A 23,420-nucleotide genomic window follows, 5' to 3' on the forward strand; every position below is an offset into this window, starting at 1 on the left:
ACTGGTGGAATTTGTGACCCTCCCCTCCTCCTGTTTTAAAGCTCAAAATGTCAGTCGAGCCACGCCCCTCCCCTTTGCCCTTGAAACTCTGGTGACTAGGCTGTCGCGGTCGTCACGTGACGCCGGTGCCCAGCGTTTCCTCGCTGGGCAACCGTCCTAGAGACCGACAGCCGCTGGCTGCAACATGAACGTGATCTACCCACTGGCGGTGCCCAAGGGGCGCCGGCTCTGCTGCGAGGTGTGCGAAGCCCCAGCTGAGCGAGTGTGCCCTGCCTGCACAGTCACTTATTACTGGTAGGCCCTGGAACGTGGCACCTGGCGCCTGACTCCCTCTCTCCGGATCAGGGCCTGGGCCTGTATACCTGTGTGAGCCGCCACCCTTCAAGGCGGCTTCAAGACTGGTCTCTAGGACCCCTGTGGCCTTGTCTGCCTCCTCTCCCACTTACTGGTTGTGGGGTGTGTTTTGAGCACCTGCTGTGTGTTCTGCACTAGTCTAGGTGCTGAGATTCCAGGGGCATTTGGGTAGCTCAGTTCTCTCAAGGAGCTAACAGTTATGATGCGGGAGACAGACAAGTAAACAAAGTAATTTCAGAGAGAGAGAAATTTCTCATCACAAGTAAAGGAAGTGTGATGAGAAACTGGGCAGACAACTTCTCTGAAAGTATACTTAATGTGAAGATAAATAAGAGTATCCCATCCTGGAAATGGCTGGGGGAAGGCCTGGTGTGTTTGAGGAATAAAAGAAGGCTGGTTGGTCTCAGGCACAGCTAAGATAGTAGGGAGGGTAAGTGCAAAATGAGGCCCGTTTCCATTTATTCAACGTAACATTCTCTTTGCTTCATATTAGACCCTATTTTTGACCTGATGTTACATCCAGAGATCTAGTTCAGAGTTTAATGCATTTTACATGACAAATGCTGTCACTTAGGATGTGCTAAGCCCTGGGACCTCTAAGGATGGAAGCTGGGACCGTACACCTTTCTCCAAGGAAGTAGTATTTGAGCTGAGTTTTGAAGGAATGGTGAAAAAGGGTAGGACATTCCTGGCATCCAGGACTGCTTGGGCAAAGGGTAAAAGTACAGAGTTTGCTGAGAACTAGATAGGGAAGATAGTAGTGGAGGGACTGGTCAATGATTTTCACACTGTAGGCCAGGACTCAGCACATCATGAATAAATCAAACATCATTTAAAGAAGAAAAATAGCATAGAATAGAAAGTATCAAAACAATCCTACCTAAAATTTAGTGTTTTATGAGGATATGCATTTTTGTACTTGTATTTCTTACTATGAATTGAGTAAAAAAAAGTTTTGATATCATTGTGATAGGTACTAGGAGAAGTTTAAACAAAGAAAACATAAAAGCAGACAATGACATGAGATCAAAAAGATTAGAATTTACCTTCTGGCAAGCCGTGGATGGTATTGAGCTGACAGGCTCTCATTTATGTTAAGGAAAATGACAGGCAGCAGTATGGAAGATAGATTGGAAAATAGACACTGAAGATTGCATAACTGGTTTGGAGGCTGTTGCCATGGTCCAAGTGGAGAGTGATCCTACCTTTCTCAGACTGGTCCAGGTGTCCCACCTCAGTGCTCTCAAAGAACTCACTAGTCCCCTATCTCAACACTTAGGACACAGGGTGAAATCAGTTGTGTAATTGTCTGTATCCCTCACTAGTCTGTATGACCCATGACAGCAGGGATGACATCAGTTTTTTAGTTCCCTTCTTTGATGACATCATTGCATTTAGAATTCGATTCACAATTTGTAACAAGAACTACAAAGCTCTGACCATCTCTCTATCTGCATTTTCCACCACACTCACCCCATATTTTCCTTGCTATAGATACAGATAACTGAAGTTCTAAATTGTTCTCTCAGTTTCTTGCCCAGAATGCTCACTGTGCTGAGAACCTCCACTTCTATCATACATCTTCTGGACTCCCTTTCTTCCTTCAGAGTTTACTTAAATGTCTTTTTTTTTTCCCCCAGATAGGTCCAAATCAAATCCAAACACTCTTCTGGCATTTTTCTTGTTAGTAAGTCTATTTTTCTTTGCTTTTCTTCTTTTTTGATTTTTTTTCATTTACTTATCCTACAAGGTCTTTGTCTTTACTAGACCAGTGCCCACACATAACAGGTATGCAATGGACATTTGTTGAATAAACAAACTTCTTTTTTTTTGGGGGGGGTGCTACTGGGGATTGAACTCAGGGGCACTCAACCACAGAGCCACATCCCCAATCCTATTTTGTATTTGATTTAGAGACAGTGTCTCACTGAGTTGCTTAGTGCCTCACTGTTGCTGAGGCTGGCTTTGAACTCCCAATCCTCCTGCCTCCCACCCATGGGATTACAGGTGTGTGCCACCACGCCAAGTGTAAACAAACTCCTGGATGGATAATAAATCCATCTGAGGCCAAGAAAATGGGAGGAGATGGTGAGTAACATATTTGGTTGCAGATAAAATGAGGGGCCTTCATGTCACTAGGCTACAAGTATAGGCATGACACTCAGGAATGATTCTACTTCTTTGTCTGGTGTATGTACCCATTTCTTCATTAAAACCCCTTTCTTGGAGCTGGGCTGTAGCTCAGTGGCAGAGCACTTGCCTAGCATGTGTGAGGCACTGGGTTCAATCCACATAAAAATAAATAAATAAAATAAAGGCATTTTGTCCATTACAACTACAAAAAAAATTTTTTTAAAAGCCCTTGTCCTCTATCCATGCAAACAGAAGTAATCCCCCCTTTCTCTCAGCTTACTTTGCTGTCCACTCTTAGATGACTTTTGTTTCCATTCTTCATTTTTAATTGTTGGCAAGCATATTGTCTTAAATTTTATGCTTCATTAATGCAAGATGTTATTTTGAGTGCATATAGAAGGACTGCTATGTGTGTGCTATCTTTTGATTTGTATCACACCCTGTGTATGCTCATGGTGTCCAGCAGTCTTGAAATAGCTGGCACTAATATTTGATGATGACATGAATAAATCATCATTTCCATGCCCTCACCCTCTATTTTTTCCCTTTCTCTTCTTTCATTTGCTGCTGCATCTTTGTGCATGTGTGCACATGGTGCTGGAGATGGATCCCAGGGCCTCGTGGGTGCTAGGCAAGTGCTCACTCCTTTCACTTGTTTTAATTCTCTTTAAGGTTTTTTCCTTCTTTTTTTACCCATTTGTTTTCTTCAGATTTCTATGCCCTTGTGTTCTGGATATATCAATATTTTTTTCTTGTATAAAACAAAATGTGAGGTAATTTTTCTACAGGTTTTGATGGTTCAATGTAAAGTATCTAGAACTGTGCCTGGGACCAAGTTGGCACACAATGTGTATTCTTTTTTAAGCATCCCAAATTTAAGGAGCCAAAAGGACAGTCAATTTGAATTCTTGCAAGTTTTTTCCTATAAAAGAATTTTATCCTAATTGTAAATGCAATTCATACTCACTGCAGAGAACTTGAAAATACAAAAATAAAGAAGAAAAATAATCCATAATTCTACCACCCAAAGATTAGTAACCTGACATTTTGGTGAATTTCATTCTTTTTCTTCTAAACATATTTATTTTATGTATTATGCATAATCTTATGCATATTGTAGCTCATTGAATTGTGAATATGTTCCAAGGGAAGAGAACATTTTCAAGAAAATATAATTTTATGAAAGTACCCACTGAAGCATTTGTGATAGTTAGAAGAGGCGTCAGTGCTGTGGTTTAGCAAATCATAGTATATTGATTACAATGATAGGAAATAATTTTTCCTTTAATTTAAAATAAGATGGCACAAATTTAAATGCCTTAACTGGCCAAGAAGAGAAAACAGTGAAATGGTATTCAATAACAGAAAGTAATAGGATCTGTAATGAATTGTGGAATGAATGTCCTGCCTAAAGACATTCAAATATGGTTCTAAAAATGTGATAATGCACAAACTAAATATGTCTAGATCACGAACTACTTAATTGTGAGCCCTGAATGAAACATTTTCCAACTTCTTTTTGTATGCCCTATGTTGACTTGCAGGGGTAAGACAAATGAATTAAGAGAAAACTCAAATACATAAGCAAAGCTCACTGTATTTACAAAGGCAAGATATGTCAGTTGCTTTACTAGAACAAAAGTTCATGCAGTTAAATAAGTTACCATTTCCATTGCTCACACGATTACTCAACAAGTCCTATTAAATAAAAACCCTGTGGAATTTAGCTATTTCTATATCCTGGTTATTAAGTGCTTTTATTGATCTGTTTACAATAATTCTCTGTCCTCTAGAAAATTTTTAAAGTGGCTTCTGACATTTCTATGGTATCAGTCAGAGTTAATAAAGAAAACACTCAATTGTATTTCTGTTGTCTCAGGAGAAAGGAAAGTTAGAGGGTGCTTGCAGTCACGTATTTTCTATGGCTGCTTTTGTGCTACAACAGCAGGGTTTAGTAGTTGGAGCAGAGAGCACAGAGCTCTCTAAGTCTAAAATAGTTACTGTTTGGCACTTCACAGAAAAACTTTGGTGACCTCTTCCCTAGATTATTGGTACCTGTTTTGAAGTCTCTAATGAACTCAAACTGTTAACTGTCTCACACTTAAGTGAAAATGTGTAATAGGCAGTAGAAATCAAAAACTCATGATTATAGGCATTTAACAACAGAGCCTCAAAGTACATGAAGTCCAGACTCACAACTGAAGGGAGAAATAGACAATTTAATAATAATAGTTGGAGATGTCAATTTCCCACTTTCAGTAATGAATAGAACAACTAGAGATACATCAGCAAGGAAATAGAAAACTTGAACAAAAACTATAAACCAACTAGACCTAACAGACCTCTGTAGAGCACCCAAAATAATAACAGGATACACATTGTTATTAAGTGCATATAGAACATTCTTAAGGATAGACTATATGTTAGGTCATAAAATAAATATCAATAAGTGTGTGAGGACTGAAGTTATACATAATTACAGTGGAATAAAATTAGTCATCAGTAATATAAAATTTGGTAAATTCACAAATATGTGGAAATAAAATACTAAAAAAAGTATGTCAAAGAAATCACTAGGGAAATTAGAAAATGCTCTGAGATGAATGAAGACAAAAACAGCATATTAAACATAAGAGATGCAGGCAAAACAGCAGTTAGTGGTTCCTGAAGATCTATAACAAGTAAAGAGATTTAGCCAGTAGTTTAAAAAATTCCCACACGTAAAAAGCTAAAGAACAGATCACTTCATTAGTGAATCCTTCAAATGTTTAAAGAATTAACATTGACTTTCACAAATTCTTCAAGAATATGGAGGAGGAAATAATTCCTAATTCATTCTATAAGACCAGTATTATCCTAGTAACAAAACCAAATAAAGATGTCACAAGAAAACTACAGACCAGTACCCTTTATGAATATACATATAAAAACCCACCACAAAGTTTTAGCAAACCATATCCAGCACTATATAAGAAGGTTTATACATCATGACCAAGTGGGATTTATTCTAGGAATTCAAGACTGATTCACCATACAAATACCAATCAGTGTAATACACTATATTAATAGGTAAAAGACTAAAATCATCTGATTATCTCAATAGATTCAGAAAAAGCATTTGACAAAATCTAACACCCGTTATGATAAAAACATTTAAACTGGAAGTAAAAGGGAACTTCTATTTACTTGGTAAGGAGAAACTGAAAAAAACCATCAAAAAAACAGAGCTAAGGTTATACTTAATGGTCAGAGACTGAAAGCTTTTCCCCCTAAGAACAAAAAGGAGACAAGGATGTTGCTGTCACGACTCTAGTCAACTTTGTACTAGAGGTTCTGGTAGGGGCAATTAGAATACAGTGAAATTAAAGATACCTAGCTTAGAAAGGAAAGAGAGAAACTAGTTTGCAGATGACATGACCTGCTTATGATGGTTAGTTTTATGCATTGACCTGACTGAGGCAAGAGGATGCACAAATAGTTAGTAAAACAATATTTCTAGATGTGTCTGTGAAAGACTAGCATTTGAATTAATAGACTAAATAAAGGTCACCCTCACCAATATGTGTGGAGATCATCCAGTCTACTGAGGGCCCAAATAGAACTTTAAAAAGCATCCTCTTTTCTTTACTCCATCTGCTGCTCATGAACCTCCTAGTTCTTGGACTCTGAAACTTATACCAGCAGGCATTCTCTTTCCTCCCCTCCTTCTAGTTCTCAGGCCTTCAGACTTAGATTGAGGTACAACATGAGTTTTTTGGTTCTCCAGCTAGCAGACAGCGGATTGTGGTACTTCTTAGACTCTGTATCACTTGAGCCAATTCTCACAGTAAATACATATTTGTTCTCTAAGCACCCGTACATGCTTATCTATAAAAAACCCTAAAGAACTTACAAAAGTATTATTACAGATAATAAATGAACACCAAGGTTGTAGCATATAAGATCAATATACAAAAATCAGTTGTATTTCTATACATTGGCAGTGAACAATCTGAAAATGAAATTAGGAAATTCATTCCAGTCATAATAGTATTATAAGTTCCTGGGAATAAATTTAACCAAAATAGTACAAGACTATACACTGAAAACTACAAAACATTATTGAAAAAATTACAAAGACCTAAACAAACAAAAAATGTTCTGTATTTATTAGATGGAAGAATTGTGATCCTTATCAAAATCCCAACTGCCTGGGGCTGGTGTTGTAGCTCAGTGGTTGAGTACTTGCCTCATGTGTGAGGCACTGGGTTCAATCCTTAGCAACATATAAAAATAAATAAATAAATAAAATATTTTACAACTAAAAAAAGCTATTTTAAAAAAATTCCAGCCCATTCGCCTGCTTCCCGCAAACAAACAGCGTGACTCAGCACTAATCCATCCAGCTGAAACAACTGGTCAGCCCTTCTCATCCTACTGAGGTAAATGCCTACCGAGCCTTCATAGGTAGTGGCCACAGGTTTGAAACGGGGCTTGGGAGAGACAGTCAGGACCCACCCGTTGCATTGGTCGCCTGGCAAAGGGAAACGAACTGTCGCCATTTGCAAGAGATACCACCATGGCAGAGAACTGACGTCATCAGACTGCAGCGGAGGAGATAACTTCATTGAAACCTGCGGCTACAGCATCTAATAAATTTATAGGAGTAAACAGTAACTCATCAGTCAAACAGAACAAGAAGTAACATGAGCAGCTTCAAAAAGCAAGGAAGAAAGGGAGTACAAACAATGCAGGACAGCCTAAATATTCAGGAGGACCTAGAGTCATCAGAAAAATGGTCATATAAAGAACTCAAGGAACACCTTAGACAGATGAAATGGAACCTTAAAGAAGATACAAGACAGCAAATTCAAGCAGCGAAAGAACACATTGAGAATGAATTACATAAACAGATAAAAGAAGAAGTTAAGCATCTTTATCAGGAGATAGAGATTATAAAAAATCAAACAATAATTCTAGAAATGAAGGAAACGATAAACCAAATTAAAAACTCAATTGAGAGTATCACTAACAGAGTGAAGCAAGTAGAAGCCAGAACGTCAGATAATGAAGACAAAATATATCATCTTGAAAACAGTCTAGCCAACTCAGAAAGGCTGGTAAAAAATCACGAGAAAAACATCCAAGAGTTATGGGATAACATAAAAAAACCAAACTTACGAGTCATTGGGATAGAAGAAGGTACAGAGATTCAAACCAAGGGAATGAGTAACCTGCTGAATGAAATAGTTACAGAAAACTTTCCAGAAATAAAAAAGGAAACAGATATACAAATTGAAGATGCATACAGGACACCGAGCACACAAAGTCACAGTAGACCAACGCCAAGACACATTGTTATGAAGATATCCAATATATAGAACAAAGAGAAAATATTAAAAGCTACAAGAGAAAGGAGACAGATTACATTCAGGGGTAAACCAATAAGGTTAACAACAGATTTTTCATCACAGACACTGAAAGCAAGAAGGTCATGGAACAATGTATTTCAAACACTGAAAGACAATGGATGCCAACCAAGAATTCTGTATCCAGCAAAATTAAACTTCAGGTATGACAACGAAATAAAAATCTTTCATGATAAACAAAAGTTAAAAGAATTTGCAGCCAGAAAACCAGCATTGCAAAGCATTTTGAGCAAAACACTACACGAGGAAGAAATGAAAAACAATAACCAAAACCATCAGTAGGAAGTGCCTCGGTAAAGACAGAGGGCGAAGGGAAAGATAATCATGGAGAAACAAACTAAATTTGTTAAAAAAAGGATAAATAATCAAACATGGATGGAAGTACAAACCATATATCAATAGTAACTCTGAATATTAATGGCTTAAACTCTCCAATAAAGCGACATAGGCTGGTATCATGGATTAAAAAAACAAATCCAACAATATGCTGCCTTCAGGAGACACATCTGATTGGAAAAGACATACACAGGCTGAAGGTGAAAGGATGGGAAAAAATATACCATGCACACGGTCCTCGTAAGCAAGCAGGGGTTGCCATCCTCATATCGAATAAAATCGACTTCAAGACTAAGTTAATCAAAAGGGATAAGGAAGGACATTATATACTGTTAAAAGGAACCATTCACCAACAAGATATAACAATTATCAATATTTATGCACCAAATAATGGTGCTGCGACATTCATAAAACAAATTCTCCTCAAGTTCAAGAATCAAATAGACCACAACACAATAATTATGGGTGACTTCAACACACCTCTCTCACCATTGGACAGATCCTCCAAACAAAAGTTGAATAAAGAAACTATAGAACTCAATATCACAATCAATAATCTAGACTTAACTGACATATATAGAATATATCAACCATCATCAAATGGATATACTTTTTTCTCAGCAGCACATGGATCCTTCTCAAAAATAGACCATATATTATGCCATAGGGCAACCCTCAGTAAATATAAAGGGGTGGAGATAATACCATGCATTTTATCTGATCATAATGGAATGAAACTGGAAATCAATGATAAAAGAAGGAAGGAAAAATCCTACATCACATGGAAAATGAACAATATGTTACTGAATGATCAATGGGTTACAGAAGACATAAAGGAGGAAATCAAAAAATTCTTAGAGATAAATGAAAATACAGACACAACATATCGGAATCTATGGGACACAATGAAAGCAGTTTTAAGAGGGAAATTCATCGCCTGGAGGTCATTCCTCAAAAAAAGAAAAAACCAACAAATAAATGAGTTCACACTTCATCTCAAAGCCCTAGAAAAGGAAGAGCAAAACAACAGCAAATGTAGCAGAAGGCAAGAAATAATTAATATCAGAGCGGAAATCAATGAAATTGAAACAAAAGAAACTATTGAAAAAATTAACCAAACTAAAAGTTGGTTCTTCGAAAAAATAAATAAGATCAACAGACCTTTAGCCATGCTAACAAAGAGAAGAAGAGAGAGAACTCAAATTACTAACATACGGGACGAAAAATGCAATATCACAACAGATGCTACAGAAATACAGAAGACAATTAGAAATTATTTTGAAAACCTATATTCCAATAAAATAGAAGATAGTGAAGACATCGATAAATTTCTTAAGTCATATGATTTGCCCAGACTGAGTCAGGAGGATACACACAATTTGAACAGACCAATATCAATGGATGAAATAGAAGAAGCAATCAAAAGACTACCAACCAAGAAAAGCCCAGGACCGGATGGGTATACAGCGGAGTTTTACAAAACCTTTAAAGAAGAATTAATACCAATACTTTTCAAGTTATTTCAGGAAATAGAAAAAGAGGGAGCTCTTCCAAATTCATTCTATGAGGCCAACATCATCCTGATTCCGAAACCAGACAAAGACACCTCAAAGAAAGAAAACTACAGACCAATATCTCTAATGAACCTAGATGCAGAAATCCTCAATAAAATTCTGGCGAATCGAATACAAAAATACATCAAAAAAATTGTGCACCATGATCAAGTAGGATTCATCCCTGGGATGCAAGGATGGTTCAATATACGGAAATCAATAAATGTTATTCACCACATCAATAGACTTAAAGATAAGAACCATATGATCATCTCGATAGACGCGGAGAAAGCATTCGACAAAGTACAGCATCCCTTTATGTTCAAAACATTAGAAAAACTAGGGATAACAGGAACTTACCTTGACATTGTAAAAGCTATCTATGCTAAGCCTCAGGCTAGCATCAATCTGAATGGACAAAAATTAAAGGCATTCCCTCTAAAATCTGGAACAAGACAGGGATGCCCTCTATCACCACTTCTATTCAACATAGTTCTCAAAACACTGGCCAGAGCAATTAGACAGACGAAAGAAATTAAAGGCATAAAAATAGGAAAAGAAGAACTTAAATTATCACTATTTGCAGATGACATGATTCTATACCTAGAAGACCCAAAAGGGTCTACAAAGAAACTACTAGAACTAATAAATGAATTCAGCAAAGTGGCAGGATATAAAATCAACACGCATAAATCAAAGGCATTTCTGTATATCAGTGACAAAACTTCTGAAACGGAAATGAGGAAAAACACTCCATTCACAATATCCTAAAAAAAAAAAATACTTGGGAATCAACCTAACAAAAGAGGTGAAAGATTTATACAATGAAAACTACAGAACCCTAAAGAGAGAAGTAGAAGAAGATCTTAGAAGATGGAAAAATATACCCTGTTCATGGATAGGCAGAACTAACATCATCAAAATGGCGATATTACCAAAAGTTCTCTATAGGTTTAATGTAATGCCAATCAAAATCCCAATGGCATTTCTTGTAGAAATAGATAAAGCAATCATGAAATTCATATGGAAAAATAAAAGACCCAGAATAGCAAAAGCAATTCTAAACAGGAAGTGTGAATCAGGCGGTATAGTGATACCAGATTTCAAACTATATTACAGAGCAATAGTGACAAAAACAGCATGGTACTGGTACCAAAACAGGCGGGTGGACCAATGGTATAGAATAGAGGACACAGAGACTAATCCACAAAGTTACAACTATCTTATATTTGATAAAGGGGCTAAAAGCATGCAATGGAGGAAGGATAGCATCTTCAACAAATGGTGTTGGGAAAACTGGAAATCCATATGCAACAAAATGAAACTGAATCCCTTTCTCTCGCCATGCACAAAAGTTAACTCAAAATGGATCAAGAAGCTTGATATCAAATCAGAGACTCTGCGTCTGATAGAAGAAAAAGTTGGCTCCGATCTACATATTGTGGGGTCGGGCTCCAAATTCCTTAATAGGACACCCATAGCCCAAGAGTTAATAACAAGAATCAACAAATGGGACTTACTTAAACTAAAAAGTTTTTTCTCAGCAAGAGAAACAATAAGAGAGGTAAATAGGGAGCCTACATCCTGGGAACAAATTTTTTCTCCTCACACTTCAGATGGAGCCCTAATATCCAGAGTATACAAAGAACTAAAAAAATTAGACAATAAGATAACAAATAACCCAATCAACAAATGGGCCAAGGACCTGAACAGACACTTCTCAGAGGAGGACATACAATCAATCAACAAGTACATGAAAAAATGCTCACCATCTCTAGCAGTCAGATAAATGCAAATCAAAACCACCCTAAGATACCATCTCACTCCAGTAAGATTGGCAGCCACTATGAAGTCAAACAACAAGTGCTGGCGAGGATGTGGAGAAAAGGGTACACTTGTACATTGCTGGTGGTACTGCAAATTGGTGCGGCCAATTTGGAAAGCAGTTTGGAGATTCCTGGGAAAGATGGGAATGGAACCACCATTTGACCCTGCTATTGCCCTTCTCGGACTATTCCCTGAAGACCTTAAAAGAGCATGCTACAGGGATACTGTCACATCGATGTTCCTAGCAGCACAATTCACAATAGCTAGACTGTGGAACCAACCCAGATGCCCTTCAATAGATGAATGGATAAAAAAAATGTGGCATCTATACACAATGGAGTACTATGCAGCAATAAAAAATGACAAAATCATAGAATTTGCAGGGAAATGGATGGCACTAGAGCAGATTATGCTTAGTGAAGCTAGCCAATCCCTAAAAAACAAATACCAAATGTCTTCTTTGATATAATGAGAGCAACTATGAACAGAGCAGGGAGGAAGAGCAGGAAGAAAAGATTAACATTAAACAGAGACATGAAATGGGAGGGAAAGGGAGAGAAAAGGGAAATTGCATGGAAATGAAGGGAGACCCTCATTGCTATACAAAGTTATATATAAGAGGTTGTGAGGGGAATGGGAAAATAAACAAGGAGAGAAATGAATTACAGTAGATGGGGGTAGAGAGAGAAGATGGGAGGGGAGGGGAGGGGGGATAGTAGGGGATAGGAAAGGTAGCAGAATACAACAATTACTAATAGGGCATTATGTAAAATTGTGGATGTGTAACTGACGTGATTCTGCAATCTGCATTTGGGGTAAAATTGGGGGTTCATAACCCACTTCAATCTAATGTGTGAAATATGATATGTCAAGAGCTTTGTAATGTTGTGAACAACCAATAAAAAACAAAGTTTTACACAATAAATGAAAAAAAAATTCCAACTGCCATTGTTGCAGAAAATGGACTGGCTGGCTCTAAAATTTCTTTGGAATGCAAAGGACGAACAATAACCGAAACTTAATAAAGAACAAAGAAAAGTGTGTATTTTAAAAGAATCACTTTTCAGTTTCAAAATTTGCTATGAAGCTATAGTGATGAAGACATATAAGTCAATGGTACAGAATTGAGAATTCAGAAAAAAGCCCAAACGTCTATGTTCAGCTGGATTTCAACAAGTGCCAAGACCATTCAGTGGGGGAAAAGTATGGTTCTTCAACAAATGGCACCAAGACAAGTGGATGTCCATGTACAAAAGAATGAATTTGAACCCCTATCTTATGCCATAAACAAAAAGACCTAAATGTAAGAGCTTGTAAATCTGTGTGATATTGGATTAGGCAATGGTTTCTTATATATGAACTCAAAACCACAAGAAACCAAAGAAAAATAGTTGAATATCATTAAAATTAAAAACTTGGGTGCATCAGAGAACACCATCAAGAAAGTGAAAAGGTGACCCATAAAATGGGAGAAAATATATGCAAATCATGTATTTGGTAAGGATCTAATATCTAGAGTATTTAAATAACTCTTAAAACTCAATAATAAAATACAATAGGCTTGATTCTACAAAAGGGCAAAGGGTTTTTTTTTTTTGTTTTTTTTTTTTTTGGTGGTTTTTTGTTTTGTTTTTGTTTGGTACCAGGGATTGACTCTTGGGCACTTTACCATAGAGCTAGGTCCCCAGCCCTTTTTATTTTTTATTTTGACACAGGGTCTCACTAAGTCAGTGAAGGTCATGCTAAGTTGCTGAGGTTGGCCCTGAACTTGTGATCGTCCTGCCTCAGCCTCCCAGTAGCTGGGATTATAGGTATGCACCACTAAACTTGGCTTGGGCAAAGGATTTGAATAAACATTCTACCAAAGACAATATAAAAAATGGCCAGTTAACATATGAAAAGATTCTCAACATCATTAGTCATTAGGGAAATGCAAATCAAACCCACTGGATACTACTTCACAACCAGTAGGATGGCTACAATAAAAAAGACAAGGGGGCTGGGGTTGTGGCTCACCGACAGAGCTCTCACTTAGCACAGGCAAGGCCCTTGGTTGGATCCTCAGCACCATATAAAAATAAATAAATAAAATAAAAGTATTGTGTCCAACTACAACTAAAAAAATTTAAAAAAAAAAGACAAAGGGGCTAGAGATATAGCTCCGTGGAAGAGCACTTGCCTGGTATGTGTAAGGCCCTTGGTTTGATCCCAGCATCCTACCCCAAAATGTTGGTATGGCCCTGAGGTTGTGTCTCAGTGGTCGAGCACTTGCCTAGCATGTTCAAGGGCCTGGATTTGATCCTTGATACCATATAAAAATAAATAAATAAAATAAAGGTATTGTGTCCAACTACAACTAAAAAATAAATATTAAAAAGAAAGTGTTGGTATGGGTGCAGAGAAATTGGTACTCTCATACATTGTGGCAGAAATATAAAATGGAGCAACAACTACCTAAAACAGTTTGGCAGTTCTTCAAAAAGTTAAACAGTTACCATAAAACTCAGCTATTCCATTCATAGCCGTATTCCCAAGAGATTGAAAACATGTTCATACAAAAACATGTACACAAATGTTCATAACAGCATTGTCTATAATAACAAAAAAGTGGAAACAACCTAAGTAACTACAAAATGATGAATGAATAAACAACATATATATCCACACAGTGGAATATTTTCCCGCCATAAAAAGGAATAAAATACTTACACATGCTACAACATGGCTGAACCTTGAACACAATGTTCTAAGAAGGCAGACACTAAAGGACATTTAATGTCTGTTTCTACTAATATGCAATATTCAGAATAGGCTAATTCAGAGAAACAGTAGATTAGTGGTTGCTGGGCATCAGTATGAGGAAGGACGAATGGGAATGACTATTAACAAGTACAGAGTGGGGTTTTTTTGACAATTAAAATGTCCTGGAATTACATAGGGTGATAATTACACAACTTTGAATACAGTAAACACACTAAATTATATACTTCAAAATAGTGAATTTTATGGTGTATGAACTATATTACAATTTAAAAAGTGAAATAAAAAACACTTGGAAAAAAGGATCAAAATTGGATAATAGACTGGGAGTTATTCAAAGAGGCAATTCATGGGAATGGATACTCGATCGGGATGCTGTCTAGTTTCTGCAGTATTCTATGCTGTTCTGTTTCTATGCTGTACAACTGAGTGTTTAAAAATAATAAGAATAAAAAGTGAGAAAAGTTGTAAGCCAAACTGTCACAGTGCTTCTTTCTAGAGGGCTAAAAAAATACTGATTTGGAATATAGGGTTATATATTGATAGCTCCCTACCTTTAAAATGGTAATAACAGATTTTATTTTGCTTTAAAAGAGTCAAATAATTGCATGCAAGACCATGTGTTGCACCACTGGGGTTGTGGGGGGTGGGCATTCACAGTGACATCTACGTGATCAGCCTCCTGGCACACAGAAGACAGTGCAGGTGGTTCTCATCCAAGCCATGGTGACATCAGAGGTAGGAAAACATTTTTGTAAAGTTGTCTCTTAAGGTCTCATCAAATATAAATTCCTTTCATTTCCCCAAGATAAAGACCCTCAAATCCATCAACTTTGGTGTTCAGACAAAATGACCTTAAAATAATGTAGAGTTAAAGTTGTCTTTGTTGTTATTAACTAGGCAGAATAGCCACAGCATCTCTGTGTGACTTTGGGGTGTGAAAATGTGATTGCAGAAAAGACCTTCTCCAATTTGCCCTCTCCAACTCCAACAGTTTATTTTTTTTTAAGTTGTAGATGGACCCAATATCTTTATTTATTTTTTATATGGTGCTGAGGATCAAACCCAGTGCCTCACACATGCAAGGCAAGTGCTCTACCAGTGAGCTACAGCCTCAGCCTACCCCAACAGTTTTTACACCATCAAATAACAATGTGAAAGAAAAGGCATTTGTGTTTCAGAAACAGCTTTGGGCTTTCTGTCTAGTTTGTTTTGGGCTTTCTTTTCTGGTATTTAGGGCTAGACCAGTAGAAAGGCCAAAGATAAAGATAATAAAGCCCATGTTTTTGTTGTCAGTGGTGTGGTGCATCAAAAAGCTGACTGGAATAGCATCCATGAGAAGATATGTCAGCTCCTGATTCCATTGCGCACTACCATGCCCTTCTATAATTCAGAGGAAGAACGGCAGCATGGCTTGCAGCAGCTACAGCAGCGACAGGTAGGTCCTATAGGACTATTTCAGGGTTAGCTCACGGGTGTAGTGAAACTACTACTTGCAAGGGCCAAACTGTGTGGGGATCACTAAATTGTAACCTTGGTTAGAAGAGAGAATTTGTTTTACATGTGTAAATCCTTAATCCCATTCAGTCAATTGTTTTTCACATCTCTACTGAACGTTTGCTAGATTAGTTTGCTATAGTGGCTATAACAAGATGCCACAGACTAAGTGGCCCTCATTTTCTCAGAATTCTGGAGGCTGGAAGTCCAAGACTAATGTGTTGACTGGTTTGGTTTCTTCTGAGATCTCTCTTCCTGGCTTGTAGTTGGCCTCCGTCTTGCTATGTCCTTATATGGTCCTGTGTGAGCATGTATCCCTGTGTTTTTTTGTGTGTCCAATTTCCTCTTTTTATGAAGATACTGGTCAGATTGAGTTAAAGTGGATTCAATTTTAACTTAACTCTTCAAAGGCGATATCTCCAAATACCATGATACTCTAAGGTACTGGAGGTTAGGGCTTCAGTTCACTAACTTCTGGGGGAACAGATCAGCTCTAGCATTCACATACCAAGTATTGTGATAGTCTTAGCACAGTCAGCTGCTGCATAGAATAAATAAAGAAGAAGGGCAAAACTAGCTACCGTTATGACATTGATAACATCTCAATTGTTATTTTAAAAAGCCATAATTGTCTAAAAACCAGGTTCATTGATTTTAATGTTACAATGCCTTGATAGTAACTTGAAGATAATGTTGAGTTAAAGTTGTTTCTGATATTAGCTAAACAGGATAATTCCAGAAGGAAAAATGAGATTTTTTTTGAGAGAAATTCTCTGAAAATTAATTCAAATAGAAAGGCAGAAAGTTTGAGATTATCCTGAGATGTCTGTAGTTTTGGTAAGCTAAATTTTTAATAAAACTATAAGAATAATATACATTTGTTCATCTAGTAGCTTTATATTGAATCCTCATATTTGCCAAGCAGTGAACTAAGATGAAAAGACACTTGTTCCTGGGCCATGAGAAGCTCAGAGTTGCCTTTTTTCACTACCTGTTTTGGATATCATGTCCATCTTAGTGCAGGCAGTCTCAATATGTACCTTCAATCAGTTCAAAGGATGTTGGCCTTAACTCCAGGGGTATCTACATCCACTTTTGCCTTTTACCTTTTGACTGGCTGAGACAGTCTATTTCTATCTTCCACAGAAGCATTTGATTGAATTCTGCTACACTGTTGCCCAGAAGTATCTTTTTGAAAAAAAATATGCAGAAGCTGTTCCAGCAGCTTTGCATTCCCTTCGCTTCCGCAGGAGTGTGTACGGCCTGAGTTCAGTAGAGCTGGTGCCTGCTTACCTGCTATTGTCTGAGGCCAGCCTTGGTAAGTAGCACTGACCTAGAACCCCTGAAGCCCAAAAGGCTATGTTCAGTCTTGTCAATGATCACAGACTCCAGACTGGACAAAGCCTGATGTCTTACCCAAGACACCTTTTGTGGAATTCTTGAGCAGGGTTGCTGTGAAGTTTGACTTGAGGTGGGGAAGGAGATGCCACACTTAAGCCTACAGCTGACAGAAATCCCCTGAAGATAGCCTATGCAAAAGGAAGAAATTTAGCCAGGCATGATGGTTATATCTTTAATTAATTAAATGGTTATGCCTTTAATTCCAGCTATTTGAGAGGCTGAGGCAGAAGGATCAAAAGTTCAAGGTCAGCCTCAACAACTTAGTGAGACCCTGTCTCAAAATAAAATTAAATTTAAAAAATGGACTGGGAATATAGCTCAGAGGGAGCTCCTGGGCTTAATTCCCAATATCACAAAAAAGGCAGGGGGAGATTTTGGGGGATGTTGGAGTGTCCTGAAGGAATTGAAGTTTCGTGAGGTCTCGCAAATGACCTGCACTGACGAGATGAGCTGGCTTCAAAAGAGCTGGCTGGAATATTAAGCTAAGAAACTGGCAAAAAAGCACAGAACACAGAAGTAATTCTCATGTTGAGGGTAGGACAGCTATGAGACCTTAAGGGTCAGCTTCCATGCTAGAAGGCCCTAGAAAGAGAGCGTGTACCCAGAATCTTTTTATTTTTACAGGGAGGACACACAAAAGAGTTTCTATAGAATGTTCTTCACCAAAGAAGGTAGGGGATAAGGTTTCAAAGGGGGACTCTCCAATCCCATTGGATAATGCCCAAGTCCAGAGCTGAAGCAAACTTCTTTGCCCAGCAAAGGTGAAAGCCATTTGCTTCGCACAGCATGTGGCGTGCTTGGGATGCCAGACGGAAACCCCTTTTACTCAAGGATGAGAGGAGATGTTTAGCTCATGGGCAGAGCAGCCTCCCACAGTGAGTCACTAGAATTGGAAAACTATAAAAAAAACAGGCTGGTGCTTTCAGTTTTTCTCTCTTGGTCCTTGTTTCTTGTCTCTGTTTCTCTACTTTGTTTTTTCTCTCTGCAGACCAGATTTTAATACTCTAAGTTTATTGCAGAAGATAGCTACCCCAAAATGTCAGATGTAGTTCTTAAATTTACATGTCTTCAAAGTTCAAGAAAGGTAATAGAAACTAATTAGCATCTGATTTCCAATTACAAGTTCCTAGAAGTTACAATTTTATTTATCCAGTTTGAGTTTGGTATCTAACCTTGTTCTTTAGAGTCAGGTTTCCATGGTTCAGAGATATAGGAAACCACTGCTATAAATAGGAGGAGGTGATTCTGAGAGTGGGGAGCACAGGCTTAGCAGATATCCACATACTGGCTTCTATAAGAGAATTAGCACTTGGAGAGGAATTAACATTCTTGAGCATCTACAGTGTTGGCACTGAACTATTACTTTGTGCAGCTAACCCTCATTTTATAAAAAATTTAAGTAAAACTGTTGGAGTTACAGTAGAAAGAACCCCACCCCACCCCATCCTCACTTTGCCATATAAGAATAAATTGCTGACTCGATGCCCTGTCTCTGGAATGCTTCAGCATATATTTCCTATAAAGACATTTTCTTACAGGACTACAATATAACTTCACCTACTGTCATCTACAAAGAAGCCTCTACTTAATACTTTTCCAATTTTCCCAATAACATTTTCATAGCAAAAAACATTAGAGAATCAGAAAAAGCTAAAATTAATTTGGTTGTCATATGTCTAAAGTCTTCATTCTGGAATAGTTTCTCAGTCTTTCTTTGACTTTGACACTTTTAAAGATTATGGGCCAATTATTTTATAAAGCATCTTTTCATTTGGGTTTTTCTGTTTCCTCATGACTAGACTCAGGTTATGGATTTTGGCAGAAATATCAAAGAGATGACAATGTGTTCTTTCCCTCCTATAAGTTGGCATGCTTTTTCAAGTTTTCCATTACTAATGATGATCATTTCATTTTATTTGATTTTTATCATTATCAACAGCAATTGGAAAATATTAGATGGAAAACTCCAGGAATAAATAATTTAAAAGATTTAAATAAATTTTATTATAGTTTATTATTATAATTATTCTGTTTTATCATTAGTTCTTGTTGTTCATTTCTTTCTGTGCCTAATTTATAAATTAAACTTTACCGTAGGTATGTATGTATATATGGGGAAAAACAATATATAGGGCTGGGATTGTAGCTCAGTGGTGGAGCACTTGACTTGCATGTATGAGGCACTGGGTTTGATCCTCAACACCACATAAAAATAAAACCATCTACAATAAAAAATTTAAAAAAATAATCTGTGTGTACATATATGTGTGCGTATAAGTATATATGTGTATATATGTGTGTGTGTGTGTGTGTGTGTGTGTGTGTATGTGTGTGTGTGTGTGTGTGTGTGTATATATGAATGATTTGGTACTGCAGGTCTTGGAATATGTTCCCCACAGATAAGCGGGGGGTTACTGTAATAAAATGGCTGTTATTTTTAAGTCATTAAATTTTGGGCAGCAATAGCTAACTAGAACACTGGGTCTGCAAAGTTTTAGACTTACTTGTACCAGGTTATTCTGCAATCATCACATTTCTCCTAAACCTTTTTAGTCACCAGCCTATGGACAAAAATTCAAACACTTTAATTTAAAACTCTCAATTGGCTTTATTTTCAATTCTAGAATTAGGTAACACTTTATCCCATAAAGTAGAACAGATATTCCTGATGTTCATTTTAATTACTTTATTAAGGTGATGTCTGCCAGGCTTCTTCTCTGTCATGTTATTCTTTCTCCCCTATACAATAAATGAGTTTGCAATTTTAGTTTTAATTGTATGGAGCTGTATATTAAAGCCATATTCCTTATTAAACTTTCAATGCAGTCATATCAGTATACACTCCTGGTTTCCTATTTTATTCAGTAGGTTATAATACATTGCTGCTATTAATTTGGTCCTCAAACTGTTCCCAGTTTGACCAGTAGCAGCTCCCACTCAAGCTGTCTTCTGAGTCTCCTTGGCACATCCCCATGGTTGTTTGATCATTTTCTGGAACATATCTCCAAGCATCCCTGATTTCCCTTCATGGAAACTGAAATGTGAAAACCAAGAACTGTGCACTGTACTGCCTGATACAGGGGTCTTGCTGCTCCCAGGCCATTTCAGTGGACAGAGTTAAAGAACATGTGTAAACATAGATGACCATGAGCCTATGCCAGTATGTCCAAATCCTGTACCATACCACACACAGGTTTCCACCTAATTTTCTCCCATTCTGCATTTGTAGTGCCTTTCTGGCAGTGAGAAAGCCAGCTTCCATTTTTACTAATCTATTTATATATTTAATCAGCCCCCTCCCTATATGAACCAGTCCTCCATATCCAACCCTATCCCTTCCTCCTTGCAGATGTCCTGCTCTACCTCCATGAGCTCTGACTCTTCAATCTGTGTTGGTTCTTCTTCATGCATACCCTCCTCACTCTTTGGGCTCTCACCCCCTGTTTACCTACAGGAATGCCTCCTCACCCCAGTCAGGTCTGTCCTTCCTAGGGAAAAGAGCTTTGGACAAAGTAATACAACCCAGGTTCTGTGAATGTGTGATACTGACTAGCTGTGGGATTTTGGGAAAGTCAACCTGGCCCAAGTCCATCACCTTTCATCTGGACTACTACTCACTGATCTCCCCACATCTTCTCTGGCTTCCTTCCAATCTGATCTCCACACAAAAATGTGATCAGATCACTCCCCTAAAGCAACTTATAAAGCCCTGCTTGTTCTAGCCCTTAGAGAATTCTCTCACCTCCATTCTCTTACCTTATCTCTCCCTCTCTTCCTATATTGCCTTCTCTCAATTCCTCAGAGGTGTGGAGTTGTTTCCTTGTTCTGGAAGTCTCTTCTCTAACCATTCCCTGTACTTGTCCTCCTTTCCCCTTCACCCAATTAACTCCTACACAAACTTCAGGTCTCAGCTGAAAGTTACTAACCCCTTGTCTAGAAGCCTTCCCCAGGGCCCCAGACTTAGTTGGTTGGGTCTATTTAATACACTCACTTAGAAACCTCCTCCTGTTTGCTGAGCACTTACTCCACTGATAGGTGTATATCATTGTGAGATTATTTAATCAATGTCTCTCTCTCTCTCTCCTGGACTTGACTGTAAGCTCAGGGAGAACTGGTTCTGTGCCTCTTCTAACTCATCATGTCTTCACACTTAGCAGAGTACTTAGGACAGTGAATTTATTAAAAAACTGCTCTCATGGTACCTGGCAACTAGGCAGCACTGTGTAAGCATTTGTTGAATCTGAGTCCTTGTCACAGGATTGCTTTGGGGTTAAGTGAGTTCATAGGTAATGAATGTGACAGTGCTCTGAAAACTAGAGAGTGCTGTTGAAATGGAAATTTCACAACTGCACCAGGTCACTGATTTAAACCCTTGCCAACTGTAGTAAGCAGCTTTCTGTTGCTGTGACAAATACCTGAGAAATCCGTGTAAAGTGGGGAAATGTTTATTTTGATTCACAGTTTCAGAGCTTTCAGTTCATGGTCACTTGGTCTGGTTGCTGTCAGGTCTGCAGTGAGGGAGTACATAGCAGCAGAACCATGTGGCAGAGGAAAGCTGCTCACCTCCTGGCAGCCAGAGAGAAAGGAGGGGCTGGGGACAAGATATGCCCCCAGCGACCTAATTCCTTCAATGAGGCCCCAACTCCTATAGTTTGTACCCCCTCACAATCGCCATCAGTTGAGGATCAAGCCTTCAATCGAGGAGCCTTTTGAGGACATTCCAAATCCAAACCTTAATGCCAATGCTTTTGAGACAGTAAATAAGTCACAACATTCGGGCACATGCTTCTTTCCCAACCTAGAGATTCCTCTAGGCTGAATTGGAAAATTAGCAGATATTCAGCCATTTCTTCTTTTTTTTCCTCTCCTTTCTTCCTTTCTTTTTCTTATCTATTTCTTCTTCCTCCTCTTCCTCCCCTCCTTCCCCTTTCTCCTCATCCTTCTTTTTATTTTAATCAACTAGAAAAGGCATTTTCAGTAACACTTGAAGGGGAGGCCACCCTACCCATCTCCTGCCACTGTTGGCAGTGCTTTGGGAACAGGAGAAGCTGGGTTCAGATCTCTGCTCTTTCTTTACTGGTTTGATGATTCTAGGCAAAGAGCTCTTCCTGACCTCAGGGCTGGCTTTTATTCACACTTCAGATATGTGCTTAGAGGGAAAGAATAGTCACAGAGGCATTAGGCCCAAGAGGAAGGACAGAGCAGAAGGTCGGTATATGAGAGGTTCATATCTTCACCTCCTACCCCTTTATTGGTGCCATCTCTGCTGCAGCCTTCGTCACATAAAACACTCCACACCTGGAGCACGCATCCTGCTCCACAGAATGCTGTCACAGTAGTTTCTAATCGGTTCGAACAGCCTTTCTAGGAGGCAAGCAGGCAGACAGGCAGCTGTTATATATCTTTGCAGCTAAACAAAAAGCTTTAAGTGTGAAGGGTATCTGAAGACCAGAAATAATGGTAACTTTCTTTTCTCTCACCTTCTGCATTATTTAGTGAGGGTGTGTTGACCATTCTGCCCTCAGTGCCCTTCTTATATCTGCTCCATGTCCATTCACTGGTGTGGCTCAGGCTTTTTTTTTGTCTGAACTATTTCAAAAATCTTCTATTGAATCTTCTACCTTTCATCCTCCCTTTTGGTCCCTCCTCTACTTTGGTTTCAGATCATTCTAAATCTAAATCCAATTCTTTCTTTCTTTCTGAAAATCTTCTCATTTTGTCCCCATGCATCAAGTTTCTTGGCATGACTTCCTAAGCCCACAATACTCTGCCCGGGTGCAGCTGCTTCTTGACCTCATTCCTGCCACCCCATATTTTGCACCCTGTGCTCTTGGCTCACAGACCTGCAGTTCTCCAAACATAACCCACTATTTCCGATCTCCATGACTCAGCGTATGCTGTTACCCTGCCTGGGATGCCCTCTCTCACTCTCTTATCTAGGTGGGAAACTTCATCCTACAACCTTGCTCAGCTCAGTGGACCCTGCTTCTCCCTACTCCATTGTCCCTCTCCATCTCATTCCTAGAATTAAACATTTCTTATTCTGTGCCACTTTCAAACCTTATGTTCCACCATCACATGTGTACTGTATTACAAATATGTGTTTTCATTTTGCACATGCCTTTCCCCAGCCCATCTGTGAATTTTTCAA

The 23,420-nt window shown here is 38.3% G+C and overlaps 1 protein-coding gene across 4 annotated transcripts in view; it reads left to right on the forward strand.

Annotated features, from left to right (window-relative positions):
• Positions 1–23,420, forward strand: part of ZMYND12 (zinc finger MYND-type containing 12) — a 34,665-nt gene that overhangs the window by 357 nt on the left and 10,888 nt on the right. The window contains exons 1-4 of one of the 4 annotated variants that reach the window (XM_081307510.1): positions 186–294; positions 1,995–2,041; positions 15,668–15,809; positions 17,015–17,186. In XM_081307510.1, coding sequence (XP_081163636.1) covers positions 15,747–15,809; positions 17,015–17,186 — 235 coding nt within the window. In that variant the 5' untranslated portion in view covers positions 186–294; positions 1,995–2,041; positions 15,668–15,746. Of the gene's footprint in view, positions 1–92; positions 295–1,994; positions 2,042–15,667; positions 15,810–17,014; positions 17,187–23,420 lie in introns of those variants that run through there. The other 3 variants (XM_081307508.1, XM_081307511.1, XM_081307509.1) reach the window with 3 other exon arrangements.

The sequence above is a fragment of the Spermophilus citellus genome, assembly GCF_964194105.1.
Source record: "Spermophilus citellus genome assembly, chromosome: 9".
Classification (NCBI taxonomy): Eukaryota; Metazoa; Chordata; class Mammalia; order Rodentia; family Sciuridae; genus Spermophilus; species Spermophilus citellus.